Source organism: Vespa crabro, chromosome 4 (genome assembly GCF_910589235.1).
Source record: "Vespa crabro chromosome 4, iyVesCrab1.2, whole genome shotgun sequence".
Lineage (NCBI taxonomy): Eukaryota > Metazoa > Arthropoda > Insecta > Hymenoptera > Vespidae > Vespa > Vespa crabro.
The window spans coordinates 4,985,809-5,005,712 of record NC_060958.1 but is presented as its reverse complement, the minus strand read 5'-3'; the positions used below and the strand labels follow the sequence as shown (position 1 = coordinate 5,005,712).

Sequence of the window (19,904 nt, the reverse complement as noted above, 5' to 3'; positions counted from 1 at the left end):
ATTATTATTTAGATTTTACATAAATACATATACATATTGTGTAGCAAAATAGGTATATACGTATAATCCAAGCTTATATAAGTATATATGTACATATAAATAGTTATATAATTAGATACTATAGACATATCATTCGACCAACTAATTTCAACAATTAGTACGAAACCGAATAGCCAATTACGAGAAACCACTAAAAAATACATAATGTTAAAAGTATACTTACACGTTTATACACGTGTAGTATACACGTAGCTACATACGTATATATACACACACACATACACACACACATTTTAAGATCCTTACACGTGAGAGCTAGGTTTAATCGTGTAACAGGCTGGCTTACGGGTAAATTACTCGCGCTTATTAAAGCAGACTTTTAGTCGTCCGAGAATGAACCTACTCCGCTAACACAGAATTTCCATCGCCTTGGCGTGACACGCGTGCGCTCGAGTACAAATACTTATACACTTACAAACGAAACCGGCATAATACATATTCGTAATAGGAATGAAGAGAGAAAGAGAGAGAGAGAAAGAGAGAGAGAGAGAACTCTCTACTCTGCAGCGACATAGCATCCGGTTCACAATGAGATGTCAACATTGTCCGGTACATTTTCTAAATAAGAGAGAGAAAGACAGAAAGAAAGACAGAAAAAGAAAGAGTCTTACAAAATGAGAAAAAGAGAAAGAGTCAAAGAGTCTTACAAAACGAGAGAGAATACGAATCGTACTAACTATAGTACTAAGAGAATAAATCTAGCACGTTGGCTAATGCATAAGAAATATTCTCTTTCTCTCTTGTTCTCTTTCTTTCTCTCTGTCTCTCTCTCTCTCTCTCTCTCTCTCTCTCTCTCTCTCTCTCTCGAATTCTTTCTCGAATTCTCACCTTTCTTTCTCTTTGGAAGAGATCTATCGAGGTAACAGTTTCATCGAAAAGGAAACTGAACATTTCAAATAAAGTATCTTACATACCTACGTAAGTCTATACATACTTAGAGGTCATCTTCTTTTCTAACTTACCAAAATAAATGAAACAAAGGAAAAATGTAAATAAAGTGAATAAACCTTTAAGTCGATTTTCCGAAGCGACGAGAATAAAAATGTGTTTGTATATTATATATATACGTATGTATACATTTCTATACGTATATACATGCATATATACGAAGAGTAAAAGAAGATAGAATATGAAAAGAGTGAGTTAGAGAGAACGAGGATGAGATAAAGTGGTGCTTTACGACAGATAGCTCAAGTCTAATGCAGTGCAGACGTATACACATACAAATATACGCATACATGCCCGCGCGCGTAAGCACGCACGTATATACATGTACGCATGCATGCATGCACACGTGACGCCGTCCGATTTGGATCGTCCTGTGCGCGCTCAACCATTCATGTCCCATACATATTTATGCCGCTTGGTTACACGTAACATGTACATATATAGATATACATATGTATGTGTATATAATGTATATATGTGTATATATGCATACATATATATATATATATATATGTGTATATAATGTATATGTGTGTATGCATGCATACATATATATATATATATATATATTATATATATATGCGGTAGCAGGGCTATCATAGGGAGAATCACCTCGTGTGTCGGGGCGTGATACGTTTGTTTCGTAACTAGGTGCAGAGAGAGAGAGAGAGAGAGAGAGAGAGAGAGAGAAAGAGAGAAGAAAGGGAGAGAGAGAGAATGCACACGCATGTAGCATGCAAGACAGCTGCTTACCCTACTACGGGGCATGCTCGACGACGTATACTCGCTGTTATCGTCCAGCATCCTCTTGGTCCAGAGAGATTCCAACGAGAATATCAGAGAGGAAGAGAGAGAGAGAGAAAGAGAGAGAGAGAGAGAGTAAGAGAGAACATTGTCTTTCGTCAAAACTTAAGTTCCATCGATGCCTTATAAGCTTCCAACTAGAATCCTTTCTACTCCTTTTAAAGACAATGTATATCTATGGGATTTATTCTAAAACGACATCTTACGTGAAATTCTTGGTGTTATTGTTGTTGTTGTCGTCGCTCTTCCTAACGCGATCTTTTCGAAAATGACATCTTTAAAATGCAATAAAGTTTACACGTTCGATGGAAATGCACGCGCGCTCGTGTGTGTGTGTATTACGTGGTGCTACCGTTGAAAAGGATGAAAGTCTCGTGAAAGTAAGAGAAGTGAGTTTTTATAGAAAAATTTGTGGACTTTAACTTGTATATATTGTAAATAACAATAAATTGTTATTAATGTAGATAATTTATTGTTAAATAAAATACTTTAGATGTGTTTTATATTTCATAATATATAATTCATAGAATATACATATATATATATATATATATATACATATGTATATATATATACATATGTATGTGTGTATTTTATTATATTATATTGTATATTTTTGATTGTTGAATAATATGTATGATTTTATTAAGTTAATAAAATATTCTGTTAATGAGTACTGTAATAAAGTTTTTCATTTTTAAAGTTAATAAAGTCTCTCGCACACACGTGGTGTACATACAATCACACATAAATGATGCACATACACACATCGTACAAGCGCACACATCTGAATTTTGTTATTTTCTTACTTCTATCTTTCTATCAACGCGTTCTAAAAAAGATTTATCGCATAGATCGTAACAAAAAGTATTAAAAAATAATTAAAAAAACATGAGAACCATATCTTAGCAAATATGTTTTCTTAAACTTTATCGCAAACTCGCAGTCGCACCATTACATGTATTAAATCGGAAATTTACATCGATGGGAATCCGCGTAGAAGCTACGTGAATCAGGTTTAACAAACGCTGCTATAAAATTTACGCGGATGCTTCTGATGTAACACGTTACCCAGTATAAGCAGCTGAATGCATCAGGAAAGCGAGAGGATAGCACAATAGAGAAGATCTAGAGCGGACTGATGCGTATCGTATCTCACGACTCGTGTTACCACGCATTCGACGATGACGTTGACGACACATGACGCTCTGACACTCGTCGATACACTTATCCTTCGGTTTCTGCATTCACATGACAAGGATACTCGATAAAAATCGAACATTTTTTTTAGCGAAAAAAAAATTACGTGCGAAAGTTTTTTCTTTGTTTCTCTCTTTTTTTCTTTTTTTCTCTCTTTTTTTCTTTTTCTCTCTCTTTTTTTTCTTTCTTCCTTCATCAAATTTAAACCAATTCCATTTTTACACGTTGATTATCTATTATGATTTTTATTAAAAATAAATGAGACAAAAGAGATGATTTTTTTTTATAAATAAGCAGATACTTCCTTTATGTTCCTTGAAAAATTGTTATCAAATGCATAAGAGATTCTCTTAAGGAGATTATATTCGAAATGATGTATATTATATGTATACACGCATACTATATCAGTATTAATATAAATTATTTCTTAGAAAGTTCTAAATATTTTTTGATATATTAGAATGTTTTCTCAATATACGAGATGGAAGAAAAAGAAGTTTTCTTGCTTGAAGAAAGAAAAGGAATTTGATCGTGTGGTGTTCGGTGCGGGATCGAAACGCGAAAGAAAAGATGGAAAGGAAGAAGTTCAGGAGGAAAGTCGATAAAGTGTAGATTCCCGAGCATTTTCGAGAACAAACGTGGTACATATATACATACATATATACATACATACGTATGTACGTACGTGTCTTCGGAAAAGGAAAGAGAGAAAAAAGAAAGATAGAGATAAAGATAAAGATCCGAACATACACGTCGTTCACCCTCTCTTGCATCCACCCCTATACTCTTTCCAAGTTACCTTCCTTCCACCGCCACCCTTTCCCACGCCACATATCCCCACGATTCGCTACCGTACCGCAACAAGACGGACCAAGTTACGAGAATACGGGCTATTTATCTCCGTATTTTTATTCCGTCCGCGAAGGCGATATTAAATTGCTTCTTTCCTACCACTAGCTTGTGCTGAATCCGTCTTGGGTTGGGTCGAAGAAGGAGTTTCTACTCTTTACCCAACGCAACTTTCTGATCTTCTCTTTATCTCATTCTCTTTCTCTTTTTCTCTCTCTCTCTCTCTCCCTCTCTTTCTCTCTCTTTTCTATTTCTTCAGTTACGTTACGTCCTCCTTTTTCTTCCTTCCCTTCCTCATTGTACGGACATTCCCCATACTTTCATATAACACGAGGATGCTGTAACTCGTGCGCGAAAACCGATGTCGTTGACATTTTACGAATTCCAAAGGACTCTACGAATCCTCGTAGATAGAAGTCCGTAAATACAGGAACGTGTGTCTCTTCTCAAGATAAACGCTTTTAAATATTTTCCCGAAGGAACACGAAAAAGAGAAAGAGTGAGAAAGAAAGAGAGAAAGAGAGACAGAGAGAGAGAGAGAAAAAGAGAAAGAGAGAGAGAAGAAAAGAATAAACCAACGAAATATTTTGTAAATTCTTCGACGAAAAATTCTTAAGATGATTCCTGACGATGATATATTTTTCTTCATCGATTCGAAGAAGTTAAGATGGAAGGGAAGGTTACTATGAGTCGGCAAATAATATACCTCCTATCTTCTACCGTATCAACTTGGGACGATGATCCTTCATCGGATCAGAATTGCCACGAGGGAAGGACGAGCTGCTTCCGCTATGGACAATGTTTGCAGACAATTTAGAAGGAGGACGACAAACGTTTCTACTTGCTCCTGTACATGCTAGAACCTAGGAAACCTCTTTTTAAGAATGCCCCACGTATATTCACTTCATATGTGTGCGTTTTACGGAGAGAGAGAGAGAGAGAGAGAGAGAGAGAGAGAGAGAGAGAGAGAGAGAGAGAGAGAGAGAGAGAGAGTGAGAAAGAGTTATTGACCTTCATGTAGCTATTGCGTGATGAGAAAGAATTTTCTCGAGGTCAATTCTCTGACTGGTCAGAGATAATCAGGAAAGGGAGAGAAAAGGAGAGAGGGAGGGAGAGAAAGAGAGCGAGAGAGAGAGAGAGAGAAGAGAGAGGGTGAATCGAGCACCCAACTACTAGCCCCGTTGCTGCTGCTGTCCGATGGCTGAGCTAAATTGAAAATTTCACGCCTGACGGTATACGTTCGAGCCATGATTTGACGGGATTTCATCGACAGATGCCCGGACAATTTTGCATAACCTTTTAGATCCTCGATAGCGAGGATAGAAAGGAAAAAAAAATATATATTTTCCAATATTTATTTCCAATATATTGTTATTGTCTTATTCATTCAATTTATGAATACCAAGTTTCTTATATCGTTGAAAGATTTATCAACTATTAAACTTTATACTTTAAAGTTATATAATATATTAATTAATATATAATATATTACATGGTCGATGTATCTCGATGATGTTTCAGGTGGAAGATTCGTGGTAACGTCGCAAGGCGATCTTCACATAAGGGCAGTCAGACCAGAGGACGGCAGAGTCACTTACTCCTGTCTGACCCTTCACGCTTTGACCGGTGAACGAAGAAGAAGCGAATCTGCCACTTTGACGGTCACCGGTTGGTATCTCACTCGAAGCTAATTCGCTTTCATTTATGGCTACGTGTCAACTCATTAAAATCGTTCATTAAACGTATAGATAAATAAAAAAAAAAATAAAGAGAGACATGTGACGATATCTATATGTGTAAGTACATATATGTATATACATATGTATGTACATATGTATATATGTTGCAATATACTACAAAATTTTACTCTGAACTTCGTTCTTGTCGCTTTTACAGGATTCTCATTAAAATGTTTCTCATTTCTTTTTAATTGATTTTTTTTTTCTTGTTCAATTTTCTTTTTGTTTTTTTTTTGTTATTTTTCTGTTCATTCGCGAAAGGGAGGAAATAGAGATAAGCGTTGCTTTTAATTACACCGAAGATCCGATTACTTCTATTTTTTCTTTTTATTTTTTTTTTTCTAAATTAATGACGTAACGATATCTTTTCAGAACCCACAACATCCATAGCACCGAGGTTGATGCAAAGATCGCAAATTGCTATCTCTGCGGAAAGCGGATCGGACGTGCATTTGACCTGTTCTGCCCAAGGAAGCCCACCACCGCAATTTACCTGGTATCGCGATGTTAACGGTTGGTTTGATTAGAAAATTGTTTAAAAAATTAAGAATATACTAAATACGTTGTTCTTTCCATTATACTATCTAATCGAAATCTATACAAAATGTAATAAATATTTTAATAATATTATATAATAATTTTCGTATATAAAAGTTGATGTAATAAATATATATATATATATATATATATATATATATATATATATATACATGTCTATGAATATAAATTTATGATTAATATGATTTATGATTAATAAGCTAACTCGAATTTTCAAGAATTCGTCGATTATATCATGATTGCTCATTTATCTTCATAGATATTTCAATCTCGATTGTTATTGCAGGACAAGCTATACCAGTGGAGTCGTTCGGTAGAATTCAACTTTGGGGTGACCTGATGCAAATTCGTCGTGTGGACGCTCAGGATGCCGGAAGGTACATTTGTCGAGCAAGTAACCAACTAGGCGAACAACGAGCGGAAACGCATTTGTCGGTCACGTCGAAGTTGAATGCTAGAATTCAGCCTCGTCTCCAGGTAGATTTCTTTCTCACAGTAGAGATTTTAACGATTTAGTGACAACGACATACCTTTTTACAATTTTTTCAACTTTCCTTACAAAAGTAATCCTAAAAATTGTCAAATCCTTTTCTCTGTTCAACACTTGATTAAAGCATTTCTCCAAACGCCATACGATTTTATAACATCTTTTTTGATCGAGCAAACGAAATCGCTAAACTCTTCCTAGTGCGAACGTGAGAGGCATCAAAAACGTTCACAATAGAGAACAGCTAGCTCCCGTGCATTCCCACAAGTACCAGTTGAACTTTTCCAAAAAGGAATCGAATCGTTCTCTCCTACTTCTTATTTTGTCTCGTCTCGTCTCGTCTCATCTCGTCTCGTCTCATCTCGTCTCGTCTCATCTCATCTCTCGTAGGTCGTCAATTCCGGTGAAACTGCAACGATGAACTGCACGGTCGAGGGTTATCCGGTCGAGAGCGTCGAGTGGTTGCACGATGGTGTATTGGTATTGACCGCTCAGGACACGAGAATCAGATTGTTGGCTCCCATGGTGCTCGTGATAGGATCCGTTGGCCGTAGAGATAAAGGGATGTATCAATGTTTGGTGAGGAGCGACAAGGAAAACGCGCAGGCAACCGCGGAATTGAAACTGGGAGGTATGTATATATATATATATATATATATATATATATGTGTGTGTGTGTGTGTGTGTGTGTGTGTGTGTGTACAATTGTCAACTTAACTGGCTCTATCTCAAAGTACTACAGAATAACTCGGACTGAATTTTACGTCTCAACGTTCTGGTCTAAGACTGACAAAAGGGACTTTAATCTATGAGGACATTTTCATTTCCAGATACGCTTCCAGAATTGCAATACACTTTCATCGAGCAAGCACTAAGGCCAGGACCACCTGTGTCTTTACGATGTTCGGCAACTGGTTCGCCACCACCGTCCTTCACGTGGCTACTCGATGGTGAACCATTAAGTGAAATTGCAGCTGGACATAGATACGCTATAGGACAATATGTCGATCAATCCGGAGACGTTATCAGTCATCTAAACATATCGTCCGCTGGAACGGAAGACGGTGGACTTTATGCTTGCGTAGCTTCCAACACATTGGCAAAAGTGGAACACGAAGCTAGATTAAACATATATGGTAACTAAACTAGATATTCTCTTGGTTATATAAAAGAATGACGTAGTTATTGAACGATCGTATGAACTCGCTAAATTTAGGACCACCCTATATCCGATCGATCGGTCCTGTACGTGCTATAGCTGGTATGGATATGACTATAACTTGTCCTTATTCCGGATACCCAATCACGACGGTTGAGTGGTCGCGTGGTGGCGTTGAACTACCATTGGACATAAGACATCGCGTGGACAGCGGTGGTCATTTAACTATCGGTCACGTTGATCCAAATGATGCTGGTACTTATACTTGCAAAGTACGAGCTCGATCGGGAGAAACAGCCAGTAGGGATATCCGACTCACCGTGAGCAGTAAGTTCTAATGATAAGATAATAATCTTTCGTATAATCGATTGAAATAATTTGATCGAATGATCCGAAAGATATATTCTATTTTAATCAAAAGCTAATTTAAGAATAATAAATTCAATACGAGAACTTTATTGAGTTCTTTTTTTCGTAGGTCCACCCGTTATGAGTCCCTTCAACTTTCCTTCGAACTTGCAAGAAGGTAGTCGAGCTCAAGTCACTTGTAGCGTCATATCAGGCGATCTTCCTATTTATTTTTCTTGGTTGAAAGATGGTGAGCCTTTGCCTTCTTCTCTTCGAGTAAGTATTCATTCTATATTTTATAAAATATCGTGAGATTCATAAATAACAAAAAAAGAAAATGATTAAAAACGTTTTTTATTCATGAAGATCGAAGAGAGAGGTGCTGAATTCTTCAGTCTATTAGTCTTCAAAGAACTTTCGTCTCGGCATAGTGGCAAGTATACTTGCGTAGCAACGAACAACGCGGCCAAGGTCAATCATACCGCCGAATTATTAGTCAAAGTGCCACCGCAATGGATCTTCGAGCCACAAGATGTAGCAACTCTTCTTGGCAACCAGTTGAACGTTCATTGCGAGGCCAAAGGCTTCCCACCACCTCTCATCGCATGGCTTCGCGCCAGAGGCAGAACTTCCAACGATTATCAACCCCTAGTTGATGGTCTCAATGGTAGACTAACTATATTACCTAATGGATCTTTATGGACAGCGTCTGCGGGACCGCAAGATGAAGGTCATTATCTTTGTCGAGCTAACAACGGTATTGGGTCTGGATTAAGCAAAGTGATTTATGTTTCTGTACATGGTGAGTAAATATTTGTTAGAAAAATATCTAATTAGATATATTTCTCTATCTTTGAAATTTTCACAGAACCCGCGAGATTCGAATTTCAAAGTAAAAACGTGACGATTCGTCGAGGCGAATCTGTCACTTTAGATTGCACGGTAATTGGTGACAATCCGATAGAAGTACAATGGATGCATAATAGCGATCGATTGGATACGAATAGTCACAGGCTTAGTATCAGCCAAATAAAAACTGACAATGGTTTGAAATCTCAATTATCTATCAGTAGTAGCGATCGACAAGATTCTGGTGTCTATAGATGTACTGCTAATAATGCATATGGTAGAAGCGAGCATCTTATCTATCTAGCTGTACAAGGTAATAATTTTTCTTTAAATCAAATTATTCTTATAATGAGTCAAGAAAATGAAAATCCATTTATGTCTATTGAACAGAGAGACCCGATCCACCTGCTTCTCTTGAAGTCATAGAAATTGGATCACGATCTATAAGATTGTTATGGAAAAAGGCTTTTGATGGGAATAGTCCTATAAGAAATTACGTCATACAATATCGATCTCTTAGTCATGGTATAAACGACGATTGGAATCCTGCGAAAACTCACAATGTTTCTTACTCACCAGGAAATCCTAACATTGCAACCAATGCTATACATCCAACGCAAAATGGTATCTATCTGTATTATCACGTATCTCTTTGTGTACAATTTAATGTATACAAAATACTTGTTTGATAGGCCTGTCACCGTTTGAAACAACGAGCGACGATCAAGAGGTAGCCCTGGTCGGTGGTCTTCATCCCGCAGTCACCTATACTTTTCGAGTATTCGCAATAAATTCTATCGATGCTAGTGCTCCTACTGAACCTGTAGTAGCTAAGACTCAAGAAGAAGGTATGCGGACAACAAAAATATCGATTATTTAAAAAACAAAAGATAAATAATAACAATTTATTCCCTAATATTACATGTTATTTATCTTTAAAACAGCACCTACTGAACCTCCACAAAATATCAAAGTACAATCGGCAGGACCTGGAGAGCTTGTAGTTAGCTGGCAAGTAAGTATTTAACATGAAATCTTTTCAAAACGTTTAAGTAAAATATTCTAATCTTAGGATATCTTTCTAGCCACCTCCTAAGGAATCATGTAATGGAGACCTTTTGGGCTACATAGTAACTTGGTCGGAACATTCATCCTCGACATCGGGTGTAAATCAAAGCAAAAGCCTTACGGTGAATGGCTGGGCAACCACGAAAGTACAGCTCACTGGTCTGAGAAAATTTACCAAGTATGACATATCAATCAGGGCTTTCAATAGCATAGCTAGTGGCCCGAGTAGTGCGCCTATAGTTGGAACTACTCAGGAAGGAGGTAAAGTATCCGAAATAAAATGTTAACAAAAATAGAAATATAACGGATCAAAAAATTTAAGCTAAAATTGATTGAATCTAACATAGTACCAGAAACACCTCCTACACAAGTCACATGCGTTGCACTGTCTTCTCAATCCGTTAAAGTATCTTGGAACGCACCACCTCCTCATCAGCATGGCGGAATTATTCAAGGATATAAAGTTTATTACAGACCAGTGCCTACTGATAACAGTGAGTGATCCAAAAAAAATGACAATTTTTCAAAAGTAAAAAATTTTTAAACTAAATCATTAATTATATCATTTCTTCAGTGGATATTTCAACGGTGGGTGAAGTAAAACGAACATCAAGCATAGAAACTTATCTGCACACCTTGTATAAATATACAAACTACTCTATCAGAGTCCTGGCATACACGGGAGCTGGCGATGGTGTATTGAGCCAACCAATTTATTGTATGACAGAAGAAGATGGTAAACTATATCAATATATATTTTAACGATAATATCCGATATGAAATTGACATGTTTTCTAATCAACAGTTCCTGGACCTCCAGCAGGCATCAAAGCTTTAGCATTAACTGCAGAAAGTATACTAGTATCATGGTTACCACCTTTACAACCTAATGGCAATGTATCCAAGTACACCGTTTACAGCAGAGAAGCTGGTTCCAGTAATCACAATACTCATACTATGCATGAACCTCCATCATCACCAACTGATACTCTTACCATGGAGTTACGTGGTCTAGTTGAAAGGTGCTAATCACAAAACTTAAATAATTCATTTAACATTCAAACGGATAATTTTCCATATAATGTTTGATACATTTTAGACAGCTATACGAATTCTGGGTATCTGCAACGACTGGCCTTGGAGAAGGGGAAGCAACTACTATAGTAACGCAAACGACAAATACCAGAGCACCTGCAAGAGTAGCTTCGTTTTCGCAACTCTTAAGAAGGGCTGTCAAATCATCAATCACGTTATCTTGTTTGGTTGTTGGCAATCCTACACCACGCCCAATTTGGACTTACAGAAATGGTCAAGTATCAACTGGCAGGCACTACGAATATACGCCTGATGGTCATCTCCATATATGTGGTCTGTTATTAAAATACTAATTGACAAGTTTAAAATCAACAAATCGTAAAAAACGACATTAATTATTTCGCGTTTTAGCGCTAGAACAATCTGTAGCTGGAAATTATTCTTGCTCTGCTAATAATCAATTTGGTGAAGATTCTATAACTTACACATTAGTAGTGGTCATGCCACCGAGATCACCAACCTTGGAACTTCAGTATACAACAACAAATAGCATAAGACTTCGATGGAATCATCCTGACAATGGTGGTGCTACTATTCAAGGTATCGTTTAAAAAAAAAATAAACGCTTAAAAAATATCAAATAAAAGAAATCAAATAAAACGTATATTCGTCATCCATAGGATATGTGTTAAGTTACAAGAGAGATCAAGGTGGTTGGGAAGAAATAGCATTATCTCCGGAACAAACCGAGTTCATACTAACCGGCTTAAAATGTGGATCATCATATCTGGCTCATCTAACTGCTCATAATCGTGTTGGCACTGGAGATCCAAGTTCATTGATAAGTGCAACAACTAAAGGAACTGGTACGAAATTGTATCTTATAAGAAATACAACAAACTTTACGTATTCTTCATCACTTAACGTCATTTTAGCTCCCTTGTTACCGAAAGAACGAGATATCATCTCAGCGAATGGAACTTCCGTAAAACTAAACTTATTATCCTGGCCAACCGGAGGATGTCCAATTCAATACTACACTGTTGAATATCGTAGACGTATTAATACCGAATTATGGATCTTAGTAGCTAGTAGGGCTACCGAAAATCTTGTAATAAGAGATTTAAAAACTGCCTCATGGTATAGCTTGCGTTTAACTGCACATAACGATGCTGGATCTACGCAAACTCAAATGGAATTTGCGACGACTACGTTAAGTGGAGTAAGTATTGGACCACCAAATGATCTGATCATGGAAGACGATGTAAAGAAGAGTATACCAAACCACAAAGTACTCTATGTCGTCGTACCATTAGTCTGTGCTATCATCCTCATCATATCAGCTATCATCCTAGGATATGTCATGCTCAAACGTAGCGGCAGGTGAATACCAATAAAACCATGTATCTTTCGCAGAAAGAATAATTACAATAATAAATAAACTCTATGCTTCTCTAGGTCCAATTATCTGGGGGAGATTCTGCCTGGTCAACAACAACAGCAACAAACTGGACTTGGTTTGGTGCAACAACAACAACACCAACAACATCACCATCTATCAAGCTGTATGTCTACGGTGCAACTAAAGTCTACGGCAGAACGAGACAACAGACGTAATCATCAAGTATACACGAGTTCACCGGTTAAACAAGAAAATCACAAATCAAATGATCATGGATCAGGTACGATCTCATTAACTAAATGATATTCTGACTCTAATCAAATTTTTTTCAATATTCTTTTATGTCTTTACTTAAACGAAATGATTTTTTTTATGAGATAACATGCAATATTTTATTCGCAGAAATGTATGAAATCAGCCCATACGCAACGTTCAGTGTACCAGGAAGAGAAAATCGTTCTGTGACAACGGCAACGTTAGATTATACGATGCAATTTAAAACGTTTGGTCATCTCGAGAATGAGGACATCAATACTATCGATTATGAAAGATCCAGCGTAGATTTTGAAAGGTAATCAATCCCACACTTCCTCCTTCTTCTTCTTCTCCTTCTTCTTCTCTTTTTCCCCTTCTCCTTTTCCTTCTTCTTTTTCTTCTTCTTCTTTTTCTTCTTCTTCTTCTTTCTCTTCTTCATCTTCGTTTTCGTCTTCATATACGTCTTCGTCTTCATATTCCTCTTCGTCTTTGTCTATCTTTTTCTCTTTTTTCTGGCTCTTCTTTCTCTCTCTCTTTGGTTCCTCCTTCTGGTATTGCTTTCACGTACAGGTCCAAAACTCCTAGGTGGCATAAACAACGATACTTCCCGAGCATCGCTGAAGCTGAGAGCAAACTTCGTTCGAGTCGACAAGGTTCCGGTAGTGATACTTCCGGTAGTCCTTGTGGCGAATGTGCCGGGCCTAGTTACAGAGTGCCGGTCAAACCTTGTAGAGGTAATCTTTTAATTATAATATTAATAAGAATAATTATTTTGAATTATTTAATAATATATTAGATTTACTAACGAATTTTTTCAGTTTAAGTAGAAAATTATTTTTAAATACTTTCTTTTGAAAAAATTAATTTTATTAATTTTATAAATAAAACTTATTTTCGTGAAAATTATTTTTCGATATAATTATCTTCTTTTAAAATAATTTCTAAATTAAAAGAAAAAAAAATTATTTACATACAATATTATAGGAATAAAACTTTTTCGATAGGTCATTTTGATAGTACCAGGATTTTTATGAAGTTCAGTTCAAAATATCGAGAAAAGAAAAATATATAATAACGAATTAATAACGTTTACAGATGTATTTTCACGAGGTGTGGAATCGAGCACGGAATCTAACAACGAAGGTTCACCATCGCTCGCGAGACGACGAAGCCGACAACCGAGCCGGTCCACTCGCAGGTAGCCAAGGTTTGTTTGTTTCCACTAGCACTCACTCCTGACTCTTCGATCCTGATCTCTCACGGTCTCATAAGTTTCATGTCGATGCGAAGGAGATGTGGAAAAATATTATCGATTCTATTACTTTTCTTTTCTGTTTTGTGTTTTTTTTCCTTCTTCTTAATCACTTCAACGAAAGTACTAAGCGTCAATCTATTCATTTAACATTTAATGAAATTTTTCTCTCGACAAAAACAAATTCAATTGTTTTCCACGTCTCCCGTTACAAAAACGAAACACGGTCCAAGCCTCAGCCTCGATTCAACCTGCGCATTCTTCTCGTTATTTCATTTTAATCATGACAAATTGCAAAAAAGAAAAACATAAAGGAAAAACTTAAACGATAAGATTAAAACGTGCAGGCAGTCTCGAGGATAAAAAGAATCGTCATTCACGCATACGCATATCATTCATCATTCCATTACTAACACGCGCTAATAAAAAATAAAATAAAATAAAATAGCACGAATTAGGTTCACGTCGTTGCACCCCGCCTTGGAGTCTTATCTCGTACATACAGCCATCTGTATGTGACCATTCAGGTCAGCCATCAATTCTAAAAAAAAAAAAAGAAAGAACAAAAAACGCAAAAAAAAAAACAATACCACCGACTACCAATTATGTTTCTCTCTCTCCCTTTCTCTCTCTCTCTCTCTCTCTCTCTCTCTTTCTCTCTCTCTCTCTCTCTCTCTCTCTTTTTCTTTCTCTTTTTCTGCCTATAAAAAAAAGAAAATCTTTTTTTCAAACTCGTTGCGTTTAGAATTTTCTCCACATTTTTCCCCTTTTCTGATCTGTTATACGTAGTTCGGTGGAGGACATGACGCTGTTGCCGCCAAGCGGGTTCAGCGACAGCCGTGAATTGAGCGACGTGGAGTGCGATCGTGACCGTGATCGTGATCATGAGCGTGAGCGTGATTGGCAGGGCCTGTCCGTCGGGGCCCGCCATGGCGGCAGCTTGGGTAGACTCCCAATTGAAGCCGTCGAAACTATGCTCGCTAGGTATCGACACGAACCTCCGTAGACCGTAGTAAGCTGACACGATGTCAAATCTCTCTATATTCGAGTTCGCTTATATCAATTGCGCCGCGTTATTATAATTACAATTAGCCAAAATGAAATATTTGCTACGAAATAACAATTCTATCTTTCTCTTCTCGATCTTTCAATAGTATTTGACACTTGATCGATCGTTCAACGATCGGAAAGGTTAAAAAGAAAAAAAAAGAAAAAAGAGGAAAAAAAAGAGAGAAAAAATTGTTACATTGCGTTTCTTATATCATCGCAAGTGCAAAACTATTTCAAAGATCGATGCCTTTAATTTGTTTAGATCCAATTTTATGCAATAAATCCTTACTGATCCTAAATTTTATTTATAAAATCCCCTAATTAAACCCACGATGATACATATTTACACGAGGCTGATTGTGCACGCAATATTGTTTGTGCGTTAATAACACATGTTAATGATAAAATAGATCCTTGAAATAATTATTTCTACGATGCAGGTACCAACAAAGGAAGGAACAAGAGAGACAGGAGTTCACCATACACGTATGATCCAGATTCGTTGGCACAACCAAGAATCTTCGTGGGACGATGTGATGAATCATCATCGTTGAAATTTCATCATTCTTTAGGAAAAAAGTAATTCGTCGGCCGGGTGTCTCTCCGATTCCCCCTCGGATGATAGTAAAATATAGTATAGTTTCGATGTAAAAGATGATACTTTTTAATTATCGTTCGTAAAATTCGAGAGAGTGAGAAAAAAAAAGAAAGAAAGAAAGAAAGAAAGAAAGAAATAAGGAAAGAAAGAGAGAGAAAGAGAGAGAGAGAGAGAGAGAGAGAGAGAGAAAGAGACAGAGAGAGAAGTATGACGACGTGCGAATCAAGTGCAATTCGACCGTTTATATTTGCAACGTGAGAACAAAAGAAAAAAAGAAAGAAAGAAGAAAAAGAGAGAGAGAGAAAGAGAAAGAGAGAAAGAGAGAGAAATAGAGATAGATAAAGAAAAAAAGAATTTAAAAAAGACGATCTTCGTATTACTGCCGTCACGTTGATACATTTTTTAATCTACATACACCACACACACACACACACACACACACACATATTTTACGTAAATCTCTATTCGAAATGAGTAAAAACGCGCGAATTTAAAATGCGCGAGTATACTTAAGACGAGCAATGCGATCTGGAAAGTATCAAGGTGACTTTGAAAATGAACAGACTGTCTTTTGTTTGTAATTTACATTTGCTACTAACGATTTAAAAGAAAAAAGAAAAAGAGAAAAAAAGAAAAGAAAAAGAAAAAACGGAGAAAAAAAAATAAAAAAAGGATAAACATAAATAATATATCGTCTAATATTTTATCGCCGTTATATACTATATATATCGCGCGTCGAGATCAATTTTCATTTTCTCGAATCTATCCGCACGAGAATAATTCTTCCAAATATACGCGAGGGTGAGTGGGTGTGTGTATGTATGTATGTATGTATGTGTATACCGATGATATATTTATCATCCTCATGACGACGATCGATCGATCGAACGCGTCCTGTAGATGTTAGGATATGGCCAGGCCATCTCTTTATTGTACAATTATAAATTACGCTATTACAATAATAATAATAATTACAATAATAATAATAATAATAATAATAATAATAATAATAATAATAATAATAACAATAATAATAATAATAATAATAATAATAATAATATTAATAATAATAATAATAATAATAATAATAATAATAATAATAATAATAAAATATCGATATATTCATATGTTTGAATTCTGTATAGTTTTATCGCGTTTCTTCGTTTTTACTGCCACAAAAAGACGAATGTAAAAGATATATCGATTATTTAATAACACAATACTCGTCATGGCGTTGAGGCGAAGCTAATTCGAAAAATTGATGATAATAATATAATTATCGAGTTAAGGTAAAGCTAAAGTGTAAATAAAAAAAGAAAGAAAGAAAATAAATATGAAAAATTTTCGAACGCAATAGACACGAAAAAAAGAGAGAGAAAGACAGAGACAAATAAGAAAAAAAAGCAAGCAAGAAAGACGGTAATGCACTTGTGAATTTCTCTTAATGCGACTTTCACTTTACGATTTGAATTTTGTTTCTTAGCATTCTTCACGATGAATGAATGACTCTCATAAATAAAAAAAGAAAATCTGAATGCTAAACGATTATGTTAATTTCCGATTGTGAACTTTGTTATAAAAAGAAAAGAAACAAACAAAAAAAATTGAAGCGAGAGAAAGAAAGAAGAAATGAAACGAAACGAACGAACAAAACGATCATGATCATGTCAAAAGGTAATTTGTAGGCGTATCGATAGTACTTCTATCTTTGTATGTATGTACATACAAAACGAATAGGATCCTACGAGTCTGTGTGAACTGTCAAGCGTATACATATATATAGTGTCTTGAAAAGAAAAAGAAGAAATTAAAAAAAAAAAAGAAAGAAAAAAAATAATAACTCATAAAACGAATATGTGAAAGTTTATCAAACTGAAAAATGCCATTGAATTTGTAGCGACCGATATGGACGATTTCGAAAGCATTGCACAACATTATGGCCAATTAATTATATATATTTAATATACATATATATATATATATATATATACACACACTTATACATATAAATATTCGGTCCTCCGGTTTATTGCTGCGACAAAGTGAGACTGAGGCGAACTAATTACGCTTATTAGTTCATTTCTGCCAAAGGATCCTTCAAATTTGCTCGTCTGTGAGGAATTCACATTCTATAATAATGGAGGCATGCTCTGTATTATTTATGATGTATATCCTTTGCTTTGCGAAAAAAACAAAGGAAAAAACAACATAAAAAAGAAAAAGAGAAAGAGAAAGAGTGAGAAAGAGAGAGGGAGAGAGAGAGAGAGAGAGGGAGAGAGAGAGAGAGAAAAGACTCGCAAACGCGCGTAATAAATACAAAATACAAACTGCCAAAAATAAAAAAAAATAAAAGATCAATCGACAAGACAGGGTGAATGATACTTATCGAATTAAAAAATACATCCTCCTGAATGTCGATACTATACAAATTTTATGTTCATACACGCAGATTATATCTGTACGTATATGAAAATTACAGTTCCTTCGTTTTTTCGAAACTTTTCATCTATAAATATCTTAGTATATCTGTAAGCGTACTATCAACTGTATGTGCTCCTATTTTTATTTTATTTATTTATTTATTTATTTATTTATTTATTTATTTATTTATTTATTCATTTATTTGTATTATTACTTTTTTCTTAACGACAAGTCTGATAATATACTCTCGATATACTATACTTTGAGATAGTTTTATCGACCAATTTATATATTATATAGATATGTACACAATATACAGCGAATAATATTCAGTATATCGAAAAATAAGACGATTTCCTCATTCGCTCTTCATCCTCGTCCAAGATCGCCAAAACAAAGTCGTATTAAACTTTGATATACTTCGAGTATAAAAGTTTTTTGTTTTCTAATATCGACTTCCCTAAACGTAAAACTTTCATATCGTAGCGTATTACAGAGTATGCCTCTTACGTGTTTTAAAGCGCCATGTATGATAAATAGAAGTTAAGAAAACATCGATTAAAATAAAAAATAAAATAAAAAAATAATAAAAAAAAAAGAAAGAAAATTAAGCTAAGTTTTATCGAGGGGAACGACGAGAGGAACCACAGACATCTCTGCAGATGGTGCTCAATTATAATAAATGATTAATTATAAGATACTATAACGAAAGAATGTTGTTATTATTTTCTAGAAAGTACTTTGTAGATACGATTCCATATTGACGATTTCGATTTCGTACGAATTCCTTCGAATTTTAATATTTATCATGAACGATATGCGTAGCGATGTAATATCCTTCAATTCCTTTTCTTTGTTTCTGTTTTTTCTTTTTTTTTTTTTCTTTTTTTCTCTAAAGCGAAACTGTAAACTTCACATTTAATAAATCCTATATGGGTACATATACCTGTATGCGTATTACGATCGCGTCTAACGTGAAAACAAAGCAAAAATAAAAATAAAAAAAAGATCTGTGACATAGCGTAGCTATGACGGACGAATAAAAACTAGTTATACACGAAACACTTCTTCAAATTTTTCTTTTTTTAACCTATCTCTTATTATATTTGTAATGAAAGGATTGAGATTGTTGTAAAAAAGAAGAAAGAAAGAAAAATTATATCTTATATCTTTCAGTGAAATATCAATGATAACAATGATCGAAGAAAACGTAGTTTTATTCAACATATGTATATATGTACTTACTTACGCGATGAATGTTATGTAGTATGCATAAAAATACAATGTTTACCACACCGAGGATCAACTGTAACTGAAAGTAAAAGTCCAGGTAAGTCGATAATATATCGATTTGATAACAATGTTAGAAACATTGTTTGTTTATACTTTGTGACATTATCAAGCCACCGAAAACGAATACAATTATGAATATATGATTTTAATAAGTTTAGGATAAATTTTAATAAGTTTAAGATTACTAAAATTTATAATAAATATATATATTATACTATATATAAATATATAGAATGATATAATAGAATAAATTTTGTAAAGTCTGTTTTTCGAAATTAATCGCTGAGATTCTCATGTTTAATGTTTTAAAAAGCAATCAAAAGTTACGTTTCACAAAATTTCTTATAATTCGTCTAAGGTACATGATTATTATTATTTATGTTATCGGAGAATGATATTAACATTAAAATTAACTTACGAAAGAGCAATAAATATTGTGACGACTTTCGATTAAGTCCAACTTAAAATGGCGCCGAGTGATCAACTACGCAGATAAAATTGGCGCTCAAACTATACATCGCGATGCCAT

General features: G+C 35.1%; 1 protein-coding gene and 1 long non-coding RNA gene across 15 annotated transcripts in view; one reads left to right on the top strand and one right to left on the bottom strand.

Moving 5' to 3' along the window:
- Positions 1-19,144, top strand: part of LOC124423986 (Down syndrome cell adhesion molecule-like protein Dscam2) — a 167,263-nt gene extending 148,119 nt beyond the window's left edge. For 9 of the 14 annotated variants that reach the window (XM_046962413.1, XM_046962416.1, XM_046962414.1 and 6 more), the window contains 26 exons: positions 5,383-5,529; positions 5,973-6,113; positions 6,445-6,635; positions 7,036-7,276; positions 7,476-7,781; positions 7,862-8,131; positions 8,283-8,428; positions 8,519-8,954; positions 9,021-9,314; positions 9,392-9,625; positions 9,694-9,849; positions 9,946-10,016; positions 10,087-10,330; positions 10,417-10,563; positions 10,644-10,805; positions 10,875-11,091; positions 11,169-11,437; positions 11,516-11,704; positions 11,785-11,970; positions 12,040-12,487; positions 12,563-12,786; positions 12,909-13,077; positions 13,332-13,495; positions 13,857-13,959; positions 14,803-14,997; positions 15,504-19,144. In XM_046962413.1, coding sequence (XP_046818369.1) covers positions 5,383-5,529; positions 5,973-6,113; positions 6,445-6,635; positions 7,036-7,276; positions 7,476-7,781; positions 7,862-8,131; positions 8,283-8,428; positions 8,519-8,954; positions 9,021-9,314; positions 9,392-9,625; positions 9,694-9,849; positions 9,946-10,016; positions 10,087-10,330; positions 10,417-10,563; positions 10,644-10,805; positions 10,875-11,091; positions 11,169-11,437; positions 11,516-11,704; positions 11,785-11,970; positions 12,040-12,487; positions 12,563-12,786; positions 12,909-13,077; positions 13,332-13,495; positions 13,857-13,959; positions 14,803-14,997; positions 15,504-15,555 — 5,402 coding nt within the window. In that variant the 3' untranslated portion in view covers positions 15,556-19,144. Of the gene's footprint in view, positions 1-5,382; positions 5,530-5,972; positions 6,114-6,444; positions 6,636-7,035; positions 7,277-7,475; positions 7,782-7,861; positions 8,132-8,282; positions 8,429-8,518; positions 8,955-9,020; positions 9,315-9,391; positions 9,626-9,693; positions 9,850-9,945; positions 10,017-10,086; positions 10,331-10,416; positions 10,564-10,643; positions 10,806-10,874; positions 11,092-11,168; positions 11,438-11,515; positions 11,705-11,784; positions 11,971-12,039; positions 12,488-12,562; positions 12,787-12,908; positions 13,078-13,331; positions 13,496-13,856; positions 13,969-14,802; positions 15,026-15,503 lie in introns of those variants that run through there. The other 5 variants (XM_046962423.1, XM_046962424.1, XM_046962425.1 and 2 more) reach the window with 5 other exon arrangements.
- Positions 13,331-19,848, bottom strand: LOC124423988. Its single transcript, XR_006942214.1, has 3 exons — positions 19,794-19,848; positions 19,328-19,394; positions 13,331-13,462 (listed from the first exon to the last, which is right to left on the bottom strand). It is a non-coding gene; the product is annotated as an uncharacterized LOC124423988 (long non-coding RNA).
- Between the last annotated feature and the right edge of the window lie 56 nt (positions 19,849-19,904).